The 18,298-nt window shown below is 41.5% G+C and overlaps 1 protein-coding gene across 1 annotated transcript; it reads right to left on the bottom strand.

Moving 5' to 3' along the window:
- Positions 1 to 92: 92 nt before the first annotated feature.
- Positions 93 to 10,530, bottom strand: TECTB (tectorin beta). The gene is made up of 11 exons (XM_005154523.2): positions 10,476 to 10,530; positions 9,505 to 9,593; positions 7,522 to 7,712; positions 6,957 to 7,099; positions 6,807 to 6,879; positions 4,179 to 4,282; positions 4,016 to 4,099; positions 3,676 to 3,838; positions 1,725 to 1,794; positions 777 to 809; positions 93 to 291 (listed from the first exon to the last, which is right to left on the bottom strand). Exons 2-11 carry the CDS (start codon positions 9,578 to 9,580, stop codon positions 239 to 241), a joined length of 990 nt encoding a protein of 329 aa, XP_005154580.1. The 5' UTR covers positions 9,581 to 9,593; positions 10,476 to 10,530; the 3' UTR covers positions 93 to 238.
- Positions 10,531 to 18,298: the final 7,768 nt, after the last annotated feature.

Raw genomic sequence — 18,298 nt, 5'->3', positions numbered from 1 at the left:
CAGAACCCCTGTGTTTTCACTAGTTTAAAATGCCTGCAGAAACTGGGGAGAGGCAAATCTGCTCTGGGATTCTTCAGTAGGTAAGACACAAAGCTCATGGAATGTTTTATTTGTCTGGTAAAATGGTGCACAAGGGATTTTTGTGACTTTCATTTTTCCTCTGTAAAATAAACATCTTTAGGACAGAAGTCCAGGTCTGAACAGGAGCAGGGAAAGTTAAACACAGCTGGGCCGCCTTTTATAATAAAACAGCACAAAATCCAATCACAAAGAGTAGGTGGAAGATGATACCTGCAAGAGAAACACAGACTAAATGTGAGCAGTTCCTTATCAGCTGTCCTTCACTATTCTCTCCCTACTCCCATCAATGTCACTGCATGCCCCTAATGTGGCTCTATCACCATATTGTGTTTTAACAAATAGGCTTTGAAAAGCCTTTTTCAAACCCTCTGCAAATAGAAAAGCTTTCAGACATCTCTGTGAGCCCAGCGAAACATGTTTGTTCCTTTTGGGGGAGAGGGTGTGAAAATAAGAGAAAGTAATGTTCAGTATTGGAAGCTATTGCTATTTTATTGTCCAGAGTGAGAGATGTGCCAAAAGGAGGAAAACAAAGTGTGTAATGTTGATACATTAAATTTACTATTGAAATATTTCCCTTTTGGTCAAATTTACTAGGTTGTTCATCTCTTTCATTGAGCTATGAGGTTTATGTTGACAGATTCACTCAAAATCCATATCCAGGACTGATAAATTCATTGTCATACTCTGCTACTTACCCGAGAGTGTGTAAAATCTGGATAAAGCTTTGCCTGTATAAAATAATGGAAAAAGATAACATTGGGATAGCATGTTTAAAAAAAGGCAAAGTGCATCAGTGTGCTTTGTAAAAGCAGAACAGATAACATTTGCCAGATTTTTAAATGCTGGATATTCCATCCTCTTGGATTTACTGTCTGAAGCTATAAAAGGATCCCTAGTTCTTTTATCTTCTAAAATTGAAGAGGTTTTATTGGTGCAACATAATGAACTGTAATAATGCTGCTCTATGTGTATCTGTGATTTTTAGATTGGCTTTCAGGTTGGTGTGAATGTAGTTGATAAACTAGTATAAACGGCTCTAGTGAGAATGTGATGTAGGCATTCCTTGTTCCAATGACCTGTTTCAAAGGATGTGCTGGTTCTGCAGAATTAAACCAGCTCAGGGACAAATTCCTGGTGCCTCCAGGAGGCAACAGTTAAAGGAAACAGGCATTGTTTTATAATGGAGAAACCTAGTGGCAGTTGAATTTGTGTATCAGAAGGGGTAAACATGAAGGGTTAACCTACAAGAGCTATGGGCATGCTGTAGTACCAGCTCACCATGTAAAAAATCCCTTTCCTGCTGCTCCTAAGCCTGACCTCTCTCCCACTCATGTGCAACCTGCCAGAGCTTGTCTAGGCTGTTGCTGAGGTCAAATCCAGGTGAGCAGAGTTTACATTGCTAACTTAGTGTTTAAGTGGTTTGGCCATTGATCATTAATGCTAAATGGGTGCCTTTACTCACTTTGAGCTCTGCTGGAACCCAGAGGGAACCAATTTCTGTGCAAGACTCCTGCTGCCATAGGGGCAAATGCTCTGGCAGAGGGCTCCTGCTCCCTCTGCTTGCCCCTGTGCTGCAGCTACGGGTGGCTCTCAACTACATTGCTTCCCAAAGGGAGAAACACCGCAGAAACTCAGTCACTTACTGTGTACAGTGATCTCTGCCATTAAAACACCTCCAGTCTGTTCCATGCGCTGCTTTCGTTTGTCACATATCTCAAGAGAACAGAGAGAAAGCCACGTATACCAAAAAATAGTGCAAATAATTTAAAAATCTAAACCCAATTCTCATGTTCCCAATCAAGGAAATGAAATCTGTATCAATATTGCTGCATATTTCTAGAGATTTATTTTTTTGTCCCCTGTAATTATTGTGTTTAATGATGGAGAGATGTGAGGAGAGTCTTTACAGTGCATTTTCTGAGGATTTTGGTGTACCACAGCCATTACAGTGACTGTCAAATGTGAGATGGTAGGAAGGAGCCCAGATGGGTGCCCACTTGCTAATCACAGGTCCTCCTGCACTACCCTTTCTACCTTGCCTTCAACAAAACTCTTGTTAAGAAGGAAGTGGGGAGCTGAACTCCATCTGTTTAACCAGTGACCTCTGTGAAGGCTTCTGTTGTTGTTTATCACTAATTGTTGCCCATTGGGTAGAAATAAGAACCACTAAAGCCTTCCATACAAATCATCTCATGTTCAGCACTAATGATGCTTGTCACAGCTGACAAGGTCTGTACTGGGGGCAGTGCTCTACAGATTAAAGGTCCTTGTCTGTCCTCTGACCTTTGCAGATCCCCAGCTGTGGGCATTTTCTTTTTACAAACTCAGTATGTGGTAATTCTTGTCATGAGTTGCTTGTAAGCACAGACCCCAGTTTGGTTCAGCCTTAATTGCAGCAGGAAACCAGCTGCATTTTTGGGCTGGATATGGACTCAAGGGATGTTAGCCTGATTGAGCAATTATCCTGTGCTGGAGGATGAGGACTGAATTCCACCCTGTGTCTGAAAGAATGAGGTAGATGTTTGTCAGTACTGTCAGAAAAGAAGATATAGAGGACGGGTTTTGTATTTTCTTTTAATTCTGGTCTGTGGCTGGATGAAAAATGAAAGAAATCTTTAAAGACAAACAAAAATCTAAGCCCAGAGGTTTTGGGGTTTTGCCTTGAAACTTAGAATTTCCAACAATGTGTATTTGTCAATCCTGCAAGTTTTGCTCAAATCTGTGCCCTCTGCTTGGCACTGAGGGTGGGTAATTTGGCTCCTGGACTGAGAAAATGTAAAGAAAGAAAAGGTGGTTTCATAAGGAGTGATGCCTTTTCTTCTCCAGCAAGAAATACTTGTTGCTGAAATGACAATGTGTCAGCCAAGGAGTATTGTAGGTTTTCATTTCAGGTTAAGTAAAATTCAACTTCACTTTATAGCAATGACACATTTGTTGCTTGAGAGAAAGAACAGTGAAGCTCTGACTTAGTGAAGGAGGAAGAGAGAAGTCTTTAAAGAAATACACTTCAGTAACCCTTGCACCAGTGCTCACCTGCCCACGCTAAATAACACGCCTGTATAGCATCCCCACCTCATTCCCACCTGAGCATATAAGAACCTGCTTTTCAACCTCAGTTCCCGCTCCAGTGACAACTTCCGTATTCCATGCAGAATAGGACAGCTGAAAAGCAGTAACTTACTGCAGGATAACAAAGAGTACTTTCCCTGGGGTTTAAAAGGTTTTGTTTGACTAGCAGAGGGCTTTGAGCCATGCTCAGCCACTGCCCCTAGGGTGCCCTCAGCACCAACATATTTGGTAAAATGGAAAACTTTTACTTTCTCCCGTTTTTCAGGCTCATGTTTAACTGCAGCTGTTTGTCAGACAGGACTGTAGCCTGGGATGTTGACAAGAACCGAGGTTTTCAGTGGCTATTGTATTTCTCAATGTGTTTAAACAAGTTGCCCAGTGTTGACCCGTGTGGCGTGACTGGGGTCAGGGTGCACAGCTGACCACTCAGTTTCATGCATTGCCTTGGTGCTGGCCTTGCACTGATGTACCCTCAGGAAGGTCTCGACATCCTCTACCTAAATTTAGCACTGCTGTGTTTCTTACCACCGGGCAGGAGAACTTCTCACTGTCACAGATGTGTGTCTCACAGTGCAGCCAGACCTTGGACAGCTTGGGGATGTTACGGAAGCGGAAAGCATTGAACTGGAATGTTGCTCGGCTTGTTTTCCCATTCTCATGCACCAGTATGGAGCTGTCTGTGGCACACCTGTGTTGTATATGGAGAAGCAGTGTCAGAGCCTCCATGGTTTCAGAGAGACATCTGAGGTTCCTGATTAATGCATTTCTCCTGCTGTGAGCAAGCTTCTCTTTTGCCACTCATCCCCCAGCTTTATGTTATCCTTAGGGCTGGGCTAGGGCTTCCCTAGGTCCCACTTGCACCTACCCCTTGGTGATAAGAGGCCAATGGATCTGATAGAAATACTCTGAGGAGGGAGTTGCCCAGCAGTTGTTGAGAACCACTTTGAACCTGGGGAGATAAAAACCCCAGATTAGCATGGAATGTCCTGATTGTCAGTTTATTAATTACTACTCCTTCCCTTGCTCACCTGTCACTTAAGCCCTTAGCTTCCACTCCAGAAAATATGTCAGAACCAATGTCTGATGTTTCAACGATGAAAGGGGCTTCTTTTATACTTGAAAACTTGGCATTCTTTGAAAGACAAAGGAAAGGCATCATACGTTACTAGTAACATGCAAAGCAAAGGCATAAGGAAACTTCAGACAGCTCTGGAGAGATGGTCTCCAGAAGTCTGAGTTCTTCCTATGTGCAAGCTCCAAACTCTACACCTAGTCACAGGACTAATGCAAGCCTAAGATGGTGTTTTAAATCCTTTTGTTAATGTTTGGCTTATAATAAGTGAAGGAATTTGATGCTATTTGGGTTGTGGTATGTGTTATATCAAATCATGGGTAGAAAGCAAAGTTGCTGCTGCTTCACCAGGGCTGGTGGGGGAAGTGGTGGGAGAAAGACTGGAGATAAGTGTATGAAATAGGAACAGGGTTCGGAGATGGCCATGTATCAAGGAAAAGGAATGAAGGCAAACAGAAAATAGTTGACCATATGTCAAAGTTCACCACTCTGTGATATATACTTGTGGTGGCCAGCATGGTGGGAGCTGAGGTGACACAGGTGTCCAGAAAGAGCTTTGCCCGCTATAGTCATTCATCCACTAAAAAGCCAGACTGTTCAAAGTACAGTGCATTACTTGGGTGAAAAAGTTTGGTTACAGATACACTGAAGTACCAACCTTAACCATGCTGCTTTTTATTGCATCAAATCACAACATAGCTAGTACCAAAACTACCTAAAGAGTAATATGTTTAGTCATAGCATTGGTTTACTTAGTTAAATCTACACAGCAGGGTTCAGGAATGTGTAGTTCAGAGCTTTTGGACTAATGTTGCCTGCTGTGCTTGCTCAGTTACTTGGCACTGATTTTCTTACATACCTTTCCTGCATACACAGTGAGGTGCTCTGAGGCACTACATTATTCCCACTGCAACATCTGATAGATTGGATGCATTCTAGTCGAGGCTCAAGGCTGTGTTTACATCAGTGTTCCATGGCTGTAAAGTTCTCTAAGAAATTCTCATTTAACCAAAAATTTCTCTCAAAGGAGAGAACTTGTAAAAATACTGTCACAAAACTCTTACAGTCCTTGCTCTAAAATGAGTTGAACCTGGTATAGTGCTTCTTTTATCAAGCTATTCCACTACACTATTTTAAGGTACTATCTTGCTCTTCATAGCAGGTTTCAGTCTTGAAGGTCTGATTTCTGTTCAGCCTCCAGCCCCTCATGCTGCATCACAGCCCGTTGCTATTAATGGTGTGTCACAGATTAAAGGGCAGGTGAGGTGGAAATGTTCCACTGGGTTACTCTGTAGCTTGGGTGCTGCTTCTGGATGTGGAAATGGGCACCAGAAGAACCTGAAATATAGCTCACTGGAGGCAGAGGGCAGTGTCAGGCAGCAGCACAGATGGATGAATAGCAAGGCAAAATGAATCTTTTATTTCCATTTTGCCAGAAAGAAAAAAAGAAAAGAATATTTCATTGAAATGAACCTTTTCTCCCCAGTGAAAACGTGAACAAAATAACAAAGGAATAGTATATCAGCTTTCTGAGCTTGTTCGGTACATGTGCTCAGTGGGAAAATGGACTAGTACAGTTCAGTCACTCCTTCCTTGACTCCTGGGAGCCTCATGGCCATTAGAACAAAACAGTCATCTGGCAAAATATTAAAGTACCAGAGATCCATTGCTCACTGTTTGTCATTTGTTTCTGCAGCCATTCTGTCAGGAATCGACACGAGCGGTGTGCTACCTCCTGGTCCACTGCTGATATGCACTACCAGTGTGCCATATATCAGAATTAAAGACCACATGGGCTTTTATGAGGCACCCAACTCTGACAAAATGTTCAGTGTTCAATTGGTGCCCAAAATGTGAAAGGGGAGAGATTTCCATCTGTCCATCTGTGGTAAATAGCCCCTCTTCCTGGACTACAAATTTAACACAGTATGTTACTAGCTGCACTGCTTCTAGCTGTGCTAAAATAGAGAGGCTTTTCTGGTGCTTTTAGCTGTGCTTTGGTTGGAAAACAGATTCCAGGATCAGGAGCTGGTTGCTCCAGCAGCACAGAAGAATCATGGGGAGGAGAAGGATGTGTCCAAACATTGGCCTGATATCCAGGAACAAAATTTTATTGGAAACAAAGTTCCAGCATGACTTTAAGATCTCTGCCAGGTGAAATATCTGTCAGGTGAGAAAGGACAAGGAGACAAGCTGCAAGAGAAATGCATGGGGTTTTGCTGTGCTGATAGAGACTATGTGATAGCAGCAGTGCCTGCAGATGCATGCTGCTCTTCGAGTGGGACTACAAACAAGCTTTGCTCTTCCTTATAAAACTTGTTGGCATGTTAGAAATGTATCTCTCAGCAGAAAAATCTGTCTGATGTGGAGGGATTAAAAGAACAGCTGGCATGTGTCTGCTCTGTTCAGTTTTACTATATCCCTGTAAATCAGCAGAAACAAGGACCCCTGTAGTTATCTGTTCCAGGCTAGTAATGTGCTCCATGACACACAAAAGTCAGTAGCAGCAGCCTCTTTTTACCAGCACATAAACTGAAGCCTGTAGAAGATGAAGGCAAAAAGTTCTGTGGCAAAGAGCACTTACAGAGTAGAAGTTGAGGGACAACTGACTTTCAAACGAGCCGGAGCTCCCATTCTTCACATGGATGGTGGCCACCCTGGGGACATAAAGTATGAGTGAGGTGTGGTGTCACCCTGAAGACAGGGTGAGGCACACTCACAGAAGAGAACATACCTTTGGTCAAAGGCAGCCTGGTTCACCAGGTAGTTGGCATTGTATGTGCAGGTGAACGAGTAATTCACAGGCTGGCTCTTCACAATTATTGAGGTGTCATTGGAGATGATGGAGTTGTAGAAGTGATAAACAGGATTCTTGAACTGTGGATGGTGCAACAGAGAAATGTAGACAGGACTAAGTCTTTAAGGCATCACCTTCATACTTTGAAACATGAAGACTCTATCTGGTAACAACCCCAAGGAAACATGGTTTTGTAGCTCTTTATATACTGTGCTGTCTATACATATGCTGTAATGTATGTTCTGTGTAGTGCAGGTCTAAGTGGGTTGCTAACACACTGACTAATATTACAAAGCCTGTAAGTATTTTGCCTGTAGATTCAAAGCACAACTAGATGATCTTAAGGTCCTTTCCAACCCTAACTATTCTATGATTCTATGATTCTCCCTTCTCCCTGATACTGCAGTCCTCCTTCCATCAATACTAAAAACCTACTGGAAGCTGAAGCAAATGGGACTCTCATGTGAGTCCAGCTGAGAAATGTGCATCTTGATAGTCTTACCTCTGACTGTGTCCCACAGTATGATTTATTTTTAGGTGACAAGTCTGGGATCGTGAATTGGTAATACCCCGAATCGTGGATTCCATTGTAGCAAATGCCTCCGAGTGCGAGCTGATTAACCTCCCATCCATAAGGACACTCCGGAATTTTGGTAATGATGGTTTTAGGATAGCAGTATACCAGAATTACATCTGAAAGGAAAATATACCTAGAGTGATATTCAGCAGTGTTTTTCTTTCAAATAGATGAGTCTGCATACCTGCTTGCCATTGAGATTAAGCATCCATGAGCAGGGGTGTGTGCTGAAAGGTCCCCTAATGTGAGTAGTTTTTGTTACACAAAATTGACCTTTGGATTGTTAAATTCTGTCCTTTTTGGACAAGTTTGGCCTTTGCCTTCTAATCAATGCAGAACTTCTGTAAATTTTGTACCTTTCTGGAATAGCTGATTGAGAAACAGAGACTCTGCTGAGGAATCTGGCTTCAAAAATGGTTGCACAGATTAGTTTATGCTGCAGAGCTGGCTTCTGCAACACTACTGACTCTGTAAAAATAATACTGGTGAAGTTGTTTGCTAGGTAGACCTGCACCTTTCTGTAGTGGTGTTAGATCTAGGCCATGGCAGATATCCTGCCCTTCCTCTCCTTGCACTGGTATTGCAGCACCAGCACAAAATGGATTTTTACAATTCTCAAGTTAAAAGCTGAGATCTAAAAAAGACCGAAAAGCCTAGCCCTGTTAATGGCAATAATAAATGCATTGAAAAGCCTAGCCCTGTTACTAGAAATATTAAATGAACTGAAATCCTAGCCCTGTTAACAGTGATGGTTAATAGCAGTACAATGTGTTTCCAAACATGGTGACTACTAATAGAACCATGAATATTGAACATTGTAACTTATAGGAGAATTGGATGTTTTTCAAAGAGAATCATGCAGTGTGAATTTGAATGTCTGATGGGAATTAAAAGGGCAAATACTGACTAACCATTAGTGACCTGAAAACTGAGAAAGACTTCCAATTACTACAGTTAGAAAAAGGACACCCTGCCTAGAATTATCCAATTATTTCTTTTATTTATATCATAAGAGCCTCATTTTGCAGCCTTTCCATGTCTGTTAGGGAATGCTTAGGGAGAGACAACTAGGGACCTTATCAATTTGCTCCTTTAGGTCAACAAACTTCCGCACACGCAGGCTGGTTTTGCTTGAGTTGATGGTTGCATCTGCAACACTGGTGACTTTACAGCTGTGAGAATTCCTGCAGTTCAGATAAACTGCTTGTGCAAATGAGGGTACCTAAATAAATGACCAGAGGGCCAAGTATTTCAGGTATACCATGAAATTACTGACAGTAGTCTGACACCAGTCACACACATACAAAGCAAAAACTCTATATTGAGCCATGTGCCAGCACATTTCTAAAGCACATTTCTTAATTGTAGTAAATTCTATATTACAGGTCTTGCTCCAGATCATTTGTATTTCTAGGCAGAAGCCAGTGTGCAATTAAAGCCTTAGCTTCAATGTGTTTTTTCTCATTAAACACAGTAGTGTGGTTCAGCAGTTCAGCCCAGCACATTCATTCACCACTAGCCATCTGATTGCAGTCAGCGGGACTAAAGCCCAGCTTGTGCAGATAAGGTCTACTGTATCTAGCCTGTGCTATTGCAGATAATTTCTAATTGTTGCTGATTTCTTTGACAGTTTATGTCTGAATTCTGCTTCTGATTAACTAACTTCATTGCACTATAATTATTGCACAGAGTTAAGCATTCTGTTAAGCAGGGCTAGGACTTTAATGGTACGTGCTTTACTATGCTAGCTAATAGCAGATCAATAAAAGAAATGTAAGGATTAGCTCTCCAGAATCAACAGCTTAACCTTCTGAAGAAAAACCTTTCCACTTTTACATAGGAAAAAAAACCCAACCCTTTGGCAGTTTAATTACAAGAGAAGATCATAGAAGACTGATGTTATTTTACCTGCTTTATTTGGACTGCAAGGCCCCGCAAGAGCCCGAGCCAAGATGACCAGCAGATATATAGTAAGGGCCAACATTTCTTGCAATGATCTGAGGACACAGGGAATAAAAGCTGAAATTGTTTTCAAAATTGGAAATAAAAATAATGCATTGACTGCAGACCTGAAGCTGCAGCTACTCTTAAACATGCTCTTGCAGAGAGAAACAAATAACATTAGTGGTAGTCTGTCGTCCAACGTAATTGCATCTACAGGATAAATGCTTCCAAAACCATTATTAGTGCTGTGACAATTTTACTATTTCAGTTTAGTGGTGGCTTTTGATTATTCTAGCTTTTCTTTGTTCTTGTAAAGAGGTGAAACCTAAAGCGTTAATGTAACCAAATAAAACTGAAACAATGGGAGCTGACAAAGAGAGAATAGAAATTACTAGAAGAAATATGTTTCAATAACACACATATTGTGCTTATAAATTAAATGCTGACACTGTGCTCTTAGGTGATGGGTATCCTGATGTATATAACCTTAAGATCATGTAGCTCAGTTTTGGTAAATTACACATTTTCTCCTTGATTGCTAAATGATGAGGGTTTAGGAAAACATACACCCCAGTAATTTACATTTCCACTTCAGGCCTCAAACCCACAAACTATTCCCACAGGCAGAAAGAAGCACGTACAACTTGTGGGACTGGGACATGAGCTCTCATGTCTTCCTTTTGTAGACACTCTTCAGTGTCTGCCCTTACATACACATCACTAAGCAGACCATCAGAAGTAACAAATGTTATTCAGGTAAAGAAAGCCTTCCTTATTAAGCATTTCCAACAAAAAAAAAGATCAGTTACAACATTTTCACTCAGCCTCTATTTAAAGAAATGTATTTAAGGAAAAGCTCATACAATGCATTTCAGTGAAAATTCCTTCTAAAGATAATCCTATGCACTATATAAGAAATTAAATATTATACCTACGAGGCAAGAAGGGGCTAAGTATTTCAGATTTTCATCCCGGTCTTATTCCAATAGCTGCGCTCTCAGCTCTTCCCAAGATGTCTCATTTCAAATGAACTCAGCTGGTGTTATCTTCTCTTTATATAAGCAATCTTGTAAAAGGAGCCCATCTCTGGGTTAAATCTCAACCCGCCAGTATTGTCCAGTGTGGCAGGAAAAAAAAGAGTTATAGAAAAGCAGTTCTTTTCCCCTAGATGGGACTGTCTTGCTGCTATTTGATTTTTAGAAGTCTTTCTATGGTGTTTTTTTTTAGGTCTTGAAAGTAACTGAACAGAAACCTGCTGAAGGTTTATAACTTACACAACATCTTCGGTTTACAAGTTAATTAGGAAAATGTTGAATTTCTGTAGAGGTGAAGCCACAGCTGCCTTCTAGAATTCAGTGAAAAGGTATTCATAGGAAATAGATGCTTGTCTTGAATGGCTTATTAACGATGTCAACCTTTTGTGCCATGCAAGTGGACAAAAGTAATTTCAACAGATCACATTTGGGGTTGTTTTCGGTGGTTTTACTAATTTTTTTCTAAAAGTAAACAGGCATGTAATCTGAGTTTATGTAGGATATTCCATAAACCTGAGTATTATACTGTATAACTATAGTACCTAACACTGCATACAAGACTATGTTACATACATTAAATATTGCAATACAGAATGTGTACCATTCACCACTGCACATAAAATTAAAACAAATCTTCTCTTCACATGATCATCAGTCATGTAGTTGCTGCATGACAGTCCTGGTCAACTGGTAAGATTTTCTGGTGACCTATTACATCCTGCTTGTGTTAGCTTTTAGTGATAGGCCCAGGAAAAGTGCTTGGTTATGCTGCTGCTATTTTACATGCCTGCTTAGAAAATGTGAGTTGTAAACAGTCTTGAGACATAAACTGGCACAGGCTCAACTTTGGGCATGTGTGTATCCACCCAGATTCAGGTGGTGCTGAGCTGCTTATGCTTCCATACCTGTTTGGAGTCACAAAACACAGAGGATCTCACTGACCTTGCCTGTGGGATCCAGTCCTGTCGGGCTCCTCAGAGATGGTTTTGGTGTCTCCCTCTGCGGAGAGACTCATTCTGCCTCATCCATGGCAGGGGTTTGGTGTGGGTCTGCCTTCTCTCAAGCACATAGGGGTTATGCAGTCGTAAAGCAGTTGGCTGGAGTTTTTGAAGGAGGAGTACATGGGGTGGAAGAATACAGTGGCCTTGACCTTAACCTGAAATGCTAGACAGTGAGTTTTCAGCTCTCCTGTGGGTGAGATTTATGGATGTACTTTCAAGAGAGCACTCACTACAAGGAGTATCTCAAACCAGATGGCATTAGCAAAGCATGGCTATGACTACACCATGCACTGGTAGTAGTAAGGGATGCTAGCAATCTCCCAGAGATGATGGTAAGCAGGTGAATCTACAATGAAAATGTTTATAAATAATTAGGGTGACTTCTGCTTCTTGCAAACTGATCAAAAGCACTAAGGAAAGGTTGAAAAGCCTATAAATTTCTGTGTTTAGTTTCAAATAATAAGCCTAATCCTAGACCCAAAACTTCATAGTGTGCAGTACAGAGCACATAATAGGCTACTCTCACTATTCTTGTGAGCCAAGTCCTGCAAGCCATCACATTCTGATTTAAATGAGATTAGTTAAAGATGTACACACAGATCAAACCCTTTGGCCAGGGTTTGTTATTTTAATTAAATTAAAGAATAATCCACTAAACAAGAACCAAAGCTCATAACTGATTTGGTGTGACTGAATTGGGGATTAACCTCAATAGAAATCCTAAAATAAGGAAGATTTAACTCTAGGTATCTCTTTTTTTAGCCTTAACCCTAAATCCTGCATGCATGGAGGCCCAGATTTGATTTCCTAAACCCAACTCTGAATATATACTGTGTGTATACACTGAATATGCACTTATTTTTTTCTTTCTGTGTGTGTGTATTTGGTCTGGAACCGGAACCCAGGGTCTGTGAGACATTACGACCCACCCTGTTATCAAGCATACATATGGGTCAGAAACAAGGAGAGGCTTGCAGGAGAAAGTTTGTGACTTTGGGCATGGGAAAGGCCATATGACCCTGTACAAACTGATTTTTCAAGCTCAAGGGATCAGATTCAGCCCTGGGGTTGGACCTGGTCGCACAGGTCTGCCCGCACAGGGCTGATTTGGAGCATAAGGTATATGGCTAGTCTTGATTTGGCATAGTGTAGATGCCTTGCTAAAAATTACATAACTGCTCAAGCTCGCCGTAACATTAACACAGCACTTGAAAGACAAATTAGCTTTGTTCTGATGATATTTCACAAATACCGTAATTAAGTTATCATTGGTGTAATGCTACAGGTTTGAGTGGAATTACAAGATAGAGTTAGTCTCATAATTTGTGAAAGAAATAAATGTCTCACTATCTTCTCACAGGAAAGTAATCTCCATGTACATGATATCCCTTCTAAAAGGGCTGAAAGGTAGAAAACAGAATGAAATCCATGAAACAAATTTGGCAGAAGTACCAACTGGTGTATAGTAGTTTTCATTTGCATAAGAAACAAGCACAAAATGTACCTAAGCCAACCAGTATTTGATACTTGCTCCGATCAAAGATGAGGGCTTGGGGAAGGGTTAGGTTTCTCTCAATAATTGCACACATAGAAAAAGGAAAGCCATTAAATTGCAAAGCAGACCATTGAGGATTGTTGTATTTTCCCAACTCTTTCCAAGCTCACTGAATAATCTCAGCAATCTAAGTATCTGTAAAGATTTTGACAAAGAGCACATAAAGGCCTTATTGTGAATTTCACCTACAAGGGCAGCTTGTCTCTCCAGCTTTGTTCCTCACATTGCGATGGAAAGCTGTGCATCTACTGTCTGGTTCTTACATGACGAAAACGAGGATCTGCTGTTTGAATCTGCAAGGGATATTGTGACATCCAGTTTTCATTGTTTTGGATAAAACAATAAACCTGAAGAGCCCTTTAGCTATATGGAAGGACTTTATGGGATAATGAGGATCAATGGAGCAGCTAGTTGATCCCAGGAGGAGTGAGATCTGATGACACTCACCTAGAGGCTGTAATGTACTGATGATCATGTTTCCAACCGCACATCAAAACTTGGCATACTCAGTTTTATCTGACATAAGGAGTGTCTTTATCCCACAGGCATGGAGACATCTGTGCCAGGTCTGGAAGCATGGTGACTGCATTTGCATTGAGCCTGATCTGAGTTAATGGGTCTTGTTGAAAATGCAGGATTATGCTGGTACAGTCAAACTTGTCCTGGATTGGAAGTCACCAGTGAGCTGTGCTGTGTAGACTTGTTGCCTCAAGTCATAAATACCTTAAGGGTTTCAGCATCATTTTGCCTCTTATAGAATAAATACCATGACAATAGTTAGTTACACGTGGCACGTGGTTGGTCACTCACTTCAGCACATGATCAAGTCACCAGCCCAGGAGGTATTTAAAAGGCATCTGGATGTGGCACTTAAGGACATAGTCTAGTGGTGGACTTGTCAGTGTTAGGTTTATGGTTGGACTCAATCTTAAAGGTCTTTTCCAACCTAAATGACTTAGTGATTCTATTCTGTGATGTTTCAACCTTGTGAGCAAGGGATAGAATTGTGCATATGCATAAAAGAGCTCCTGGGGTCCACAGATACCCTGCACCCTAAGTCCTCAGGTGGCTGACATTCTTAATAAGTGCACAGAACAAACCAGGAGCAGGAGAAATCAGAGGAAATCGTGTTTGTGGGAGAGGGAGTCACATAAAAATCAGAGGTGAGGGTTCAGGCCACTGGAAGAGATAATCTTCTGCTCTAAACTTGCTCATGCATCACCTGTCTGTCTGTGTAACTACATAGCACTGAATCATTTTCAGCAATCACATGCAGTCGTATGCTTGGTGAGACCGTGCCGCTGTTGGTACATGCTCTGCCTGGTGAAGAAGCACACTCTCAACTGAAGAAGCATTCTGCTTCTGATATTTCTGCTGTCCAACGCTCACACACACATTTACAACAGCAAACCTTGCTGAGCACAGAATTGTGGCTGGAATAAACAATCGTATTTCATGTTCACTCGAATGTCTGATCCTGTTGTTGTTTAGCTTTACCGGCATACTCAGAGTAACATTCTTTGGAAGCTTTTCCAGCAAAGTTTTGTCTGGAATTCACTACTACTGGAAGAAAACATCGACTTCCAGCTGAGTTTCCTTGACGCTTTTGTGTGGGTAAGTGTTTTATTTGGCATTTTGTTTTATGGGCTGTATTGGAGCTAGTTAGTTATGCAGGATAAGGATTTGGGGCTTGATTTAATAAAGGCATGAGACATGCAAAACAGGTCATGCAAGACTGGAACTGGTGACTCTACACAGGTCAGGTGAGACCATAGTCTGCTGCCATTTGGAGATGCTTAAACTTGCCAGGCACTTGATTCATTTGCCTAGGCAAGGTATGTATTACATTAACGGGTGCTGTAAGGTGGCCAAGATATTCGCATCTGAGACATAGGACCTCTAGAAGACTCTAGGAGGCTTGGAGTGGGATCTGTGGGCAGAGAGGATACTCAAGGACATCTTAAATGGCACTAGATGTCTGTGGGCATCTGAATGGAGACCAGCCAGGCACACTGCTCTGGTTGGCTTGACATTCATTTTGTGTTTGCCTTGGAAGTCTAAGCACCCCTGAATGCACTGCAGCACACATGCCTGAGCCTGCTCCAGTTGGCACAGCACCCTCAAATTATTCACTGAGTACCCAAGGCTAGCTTCTAGATAGAAATTAGAGCACTTCTGGGGAAGGCAGCTTTGAACTCAGCAGGCAAGGGGAATAAAATCTGGGTGTCCCAAAGCCCTGGGCAAGGGCTCTGACCACCAGGTCTGTCTCCTTCAGCTGTCCTTTGAAGAGAACACGACTGCTGGGCTCAGCTGTAATCAGCACTGCTGTCCCACGGGGTATGTCCCATAGAACTGCAGGTATTTTCTGTTGAGCATATGTGAGTTAAGTGTTTTGTAGTGGAATTATGCTGCTGGGATCACCTGAATGTGGCCTAAATGGCTTCCAAGTTTGCTTAAATGTTTTTTTGGATCTCAACCATGCTGCCCTGTATAACACCTTGTAAGCTTTTTAGTCCTTATTATCTCAACAGCAGGTCTTGATCTCTTGGCAGTGTGGGGTGGGAGGATGCAGTGGAGGATTTTAAAAGGAAGGTGAGAAAGAAGGTAGAATGGACTCTTTGCGTCATTCATTAGTTTAATCTTCTCAGGTTTGCAGCTGGCTCTGACCCAGTAACCATTGCTCTTCTTGCTTCAGCAATGCTCACTTTGCTGGATGCTATCCCACTAGTGCTGGGAAGGTTGCAGTAAACTGATGTTTCTCAGCTTAGGTTGCAGTATGTCACTACAGCTTTGAAAGAGTGTGTAGCAGCTGCCTGATTCCTGGCCATGATGCGCTGGCCATAAATAAAGCAGCTTGCCCAGCCTACATGCTTTGCTACAGAAAAGCTGACATGGAAAAAGACTGCAGTGCAATGAGGCTTTAAAAATATATCAAAGGCAAATTTCACCTCTGGTGTCCCTCAGTAGCAGTTCCATTGAGCACTGAAGAACTGACCCTGAATCATAGAATCATAGAACAGTTAGGGTTGGAAAGGACCTTAAGATCATCCAGTTCCAACCCCCCTGCCATGGGAAGGGACACCTCACACTAAACCATATCAACCAAGGATTTATTATTGCTTATTTTAAAAATATGATTAAATGAGAAAAAACAAAACAAAAAAAAATGCAGAGGCAAAGTGATAAAGAAATTTTAGAAGCAGGAGGAACATAGAATTACAATGAAGAACTTGATTTCTGCCTATCTTGGAAGTGCCTCCACCTATTCACTTTCCCAAGCCTAGAAACCTTTCCTCAGATTTACAATCTATATTGCACTGGGAGTCTGGAGTACTCTCGCTCCCTAACACCTCTACCCTTAACTGAGCTGCAGAACCTGTCTCCGACTCCCTGTTTACCTGGTGGTCTGAGACAGCTGAACTATAAACCTGCTCAGTGGATCTGGATAGGGTTGCATAAATGGAGGACTGGTAAAAATCAGGTTCTAGAAGTGTTCACCATAATTCCCGTCCTTTGAAGAGTTAAGATCCATTCATTTTCCTTATGAAATAATTTCTCAGTATCTGTAGTGTTGCCCTCTCAAACCAGACACAAACCTCTACACTTCTGTTTTAATCAGCTGCTGATTAAAATCACAGCTCTGGTTTCCCAAGCTACATAATCCTGCTAGTTCATTCTTAGACCTACTTTTCCTAGCACACTGTATCCATTATACTAGTGTTGTCCCTAGGTTTAAAAGTTTGTGAGTTTTCAGCAGTCTGATAGCATTCTGCTTGGAGACAGTCTCTCTTGCCATGAAAAGGATCTGTTTGTTATAAAGAATTACCTGGTTTTGAGAGCTACACCTATCAAACTTAACTGTATTAATTACCTTGTGCTGTGCTTGTAAAGTGATCATAATAATGCTTATCACAGTTTTAGTACTGCTATCTCTGCTGTGCAGATAGTGGAACTGAGCTACAGAAAGGCAAAGCCCAGTGTAGGGTTCTTGAGCTGGCCATGCTGCTCTTATTTCCCCTGTGTCACTGTAACAATAAGTAGCTTGGAGGAAAAGCTGTCCAAGCAAACTTTGGGTGGGTTTGTCCTCTGAGTAAGAAAAGCTTTCTGGGATGCTGCAGGACTATTGCCTGGACTGTCAGGCCGTGTCTTCCAGAACAGAGGCCTTCCATTTTACCACCCAAAGTAGTAAACTGCCCTGCTTGTCAGCTTGTCAGTTTACCATTCACACTGGCGTTATGGCTTATTAATGATCTGATGACTCACAGTCCATCACCAGTTTTGTTTCTCAGTGGATTTTCCTTTTTTTATGCCATAAACCACTTTGTTAAGACATAGTGAGCTTTTTGGAGGGTGGATGAATTAAAGGCTAAGACTTTCCATAGATAACAGGTGAAATTTCAGTTAAAGATCAGTTAAAGGATATGGTTTTCTTCAAACTGCACCAACACGCTAATGATGATATACACTGAGATGATTCTTTCCATTCAACATGTTTTATAGCAGTTCAGAGATGTTACAGGCTCCATGTAGTGGGATGAAGCAGAGCAATCAAGTCTAGAGGCCTCAGGCACTCAGGTATTAATTTACTTGTTTCTTTATGACTCAACCAACCACAAATAAAACCCAGATCTTCCTATTTTAATAGGCTGCTTGAAGATAGATAATAATAGAATCAGTGAAACACCAAATGTAAGACATGACTGTGTTACTGCCCATATACAGCTCTTCAGAGATTTTTCACAGCCTTCCTCTGATAATCAAGTTTGAGAAAGCTGATGCCTTTGCTTTTTCTTCTGCTGGGCTGTAGCTGATGTTGCATTGATTTGCTCAAAATCAATTTGACCATCTTGTATGGTGATCATAAGTACTACTTGCTAGCTTTTAAAATGACAGTTTCTGTCTCCTAGTGAGGCTTGCTAATGTGACTGAGTATGCCCTCTGCAGAAACCGATCATTTCAAGTTAGCTGAACAGAACATTGTGGTCATCTGCAAAATGCTTGCAACTTTAATATAGAGTGGCATTCATATAATATGTCCTGTAAGCTATTCCAGAAGTATGACACTGCAGTTCTCTCCTAAGAAAATCCCTCAGGATTACCTGATTACCTTCCAAGGATTCATAGAGTTGCACTCCTCAGAAACCACTATAGCTCCAAATACTCAATTC

The sequence above is a fragment of the Melopsittacus undulatus genome, chromosome 4 (genome assembly GCF_012275295.1).
Source record: "Melopsittacus undulatus isolate bMelUnd1 chromosome 4, bMelUnd1.mat.Z, whole genome shotgun sequence".
Taxonomy (NCBI): domain Eukaryota; kingdom Metazoa; phylum Chordata; class Aves; order Psittaciformes; family Psittaculidae; genus Melopsittacus; species Melopsittacus undulatus.
Note: the sequence above shows the minus strand (reverse complement) of the source record. Positions and strands in the feature narration are given on the sequence as shown.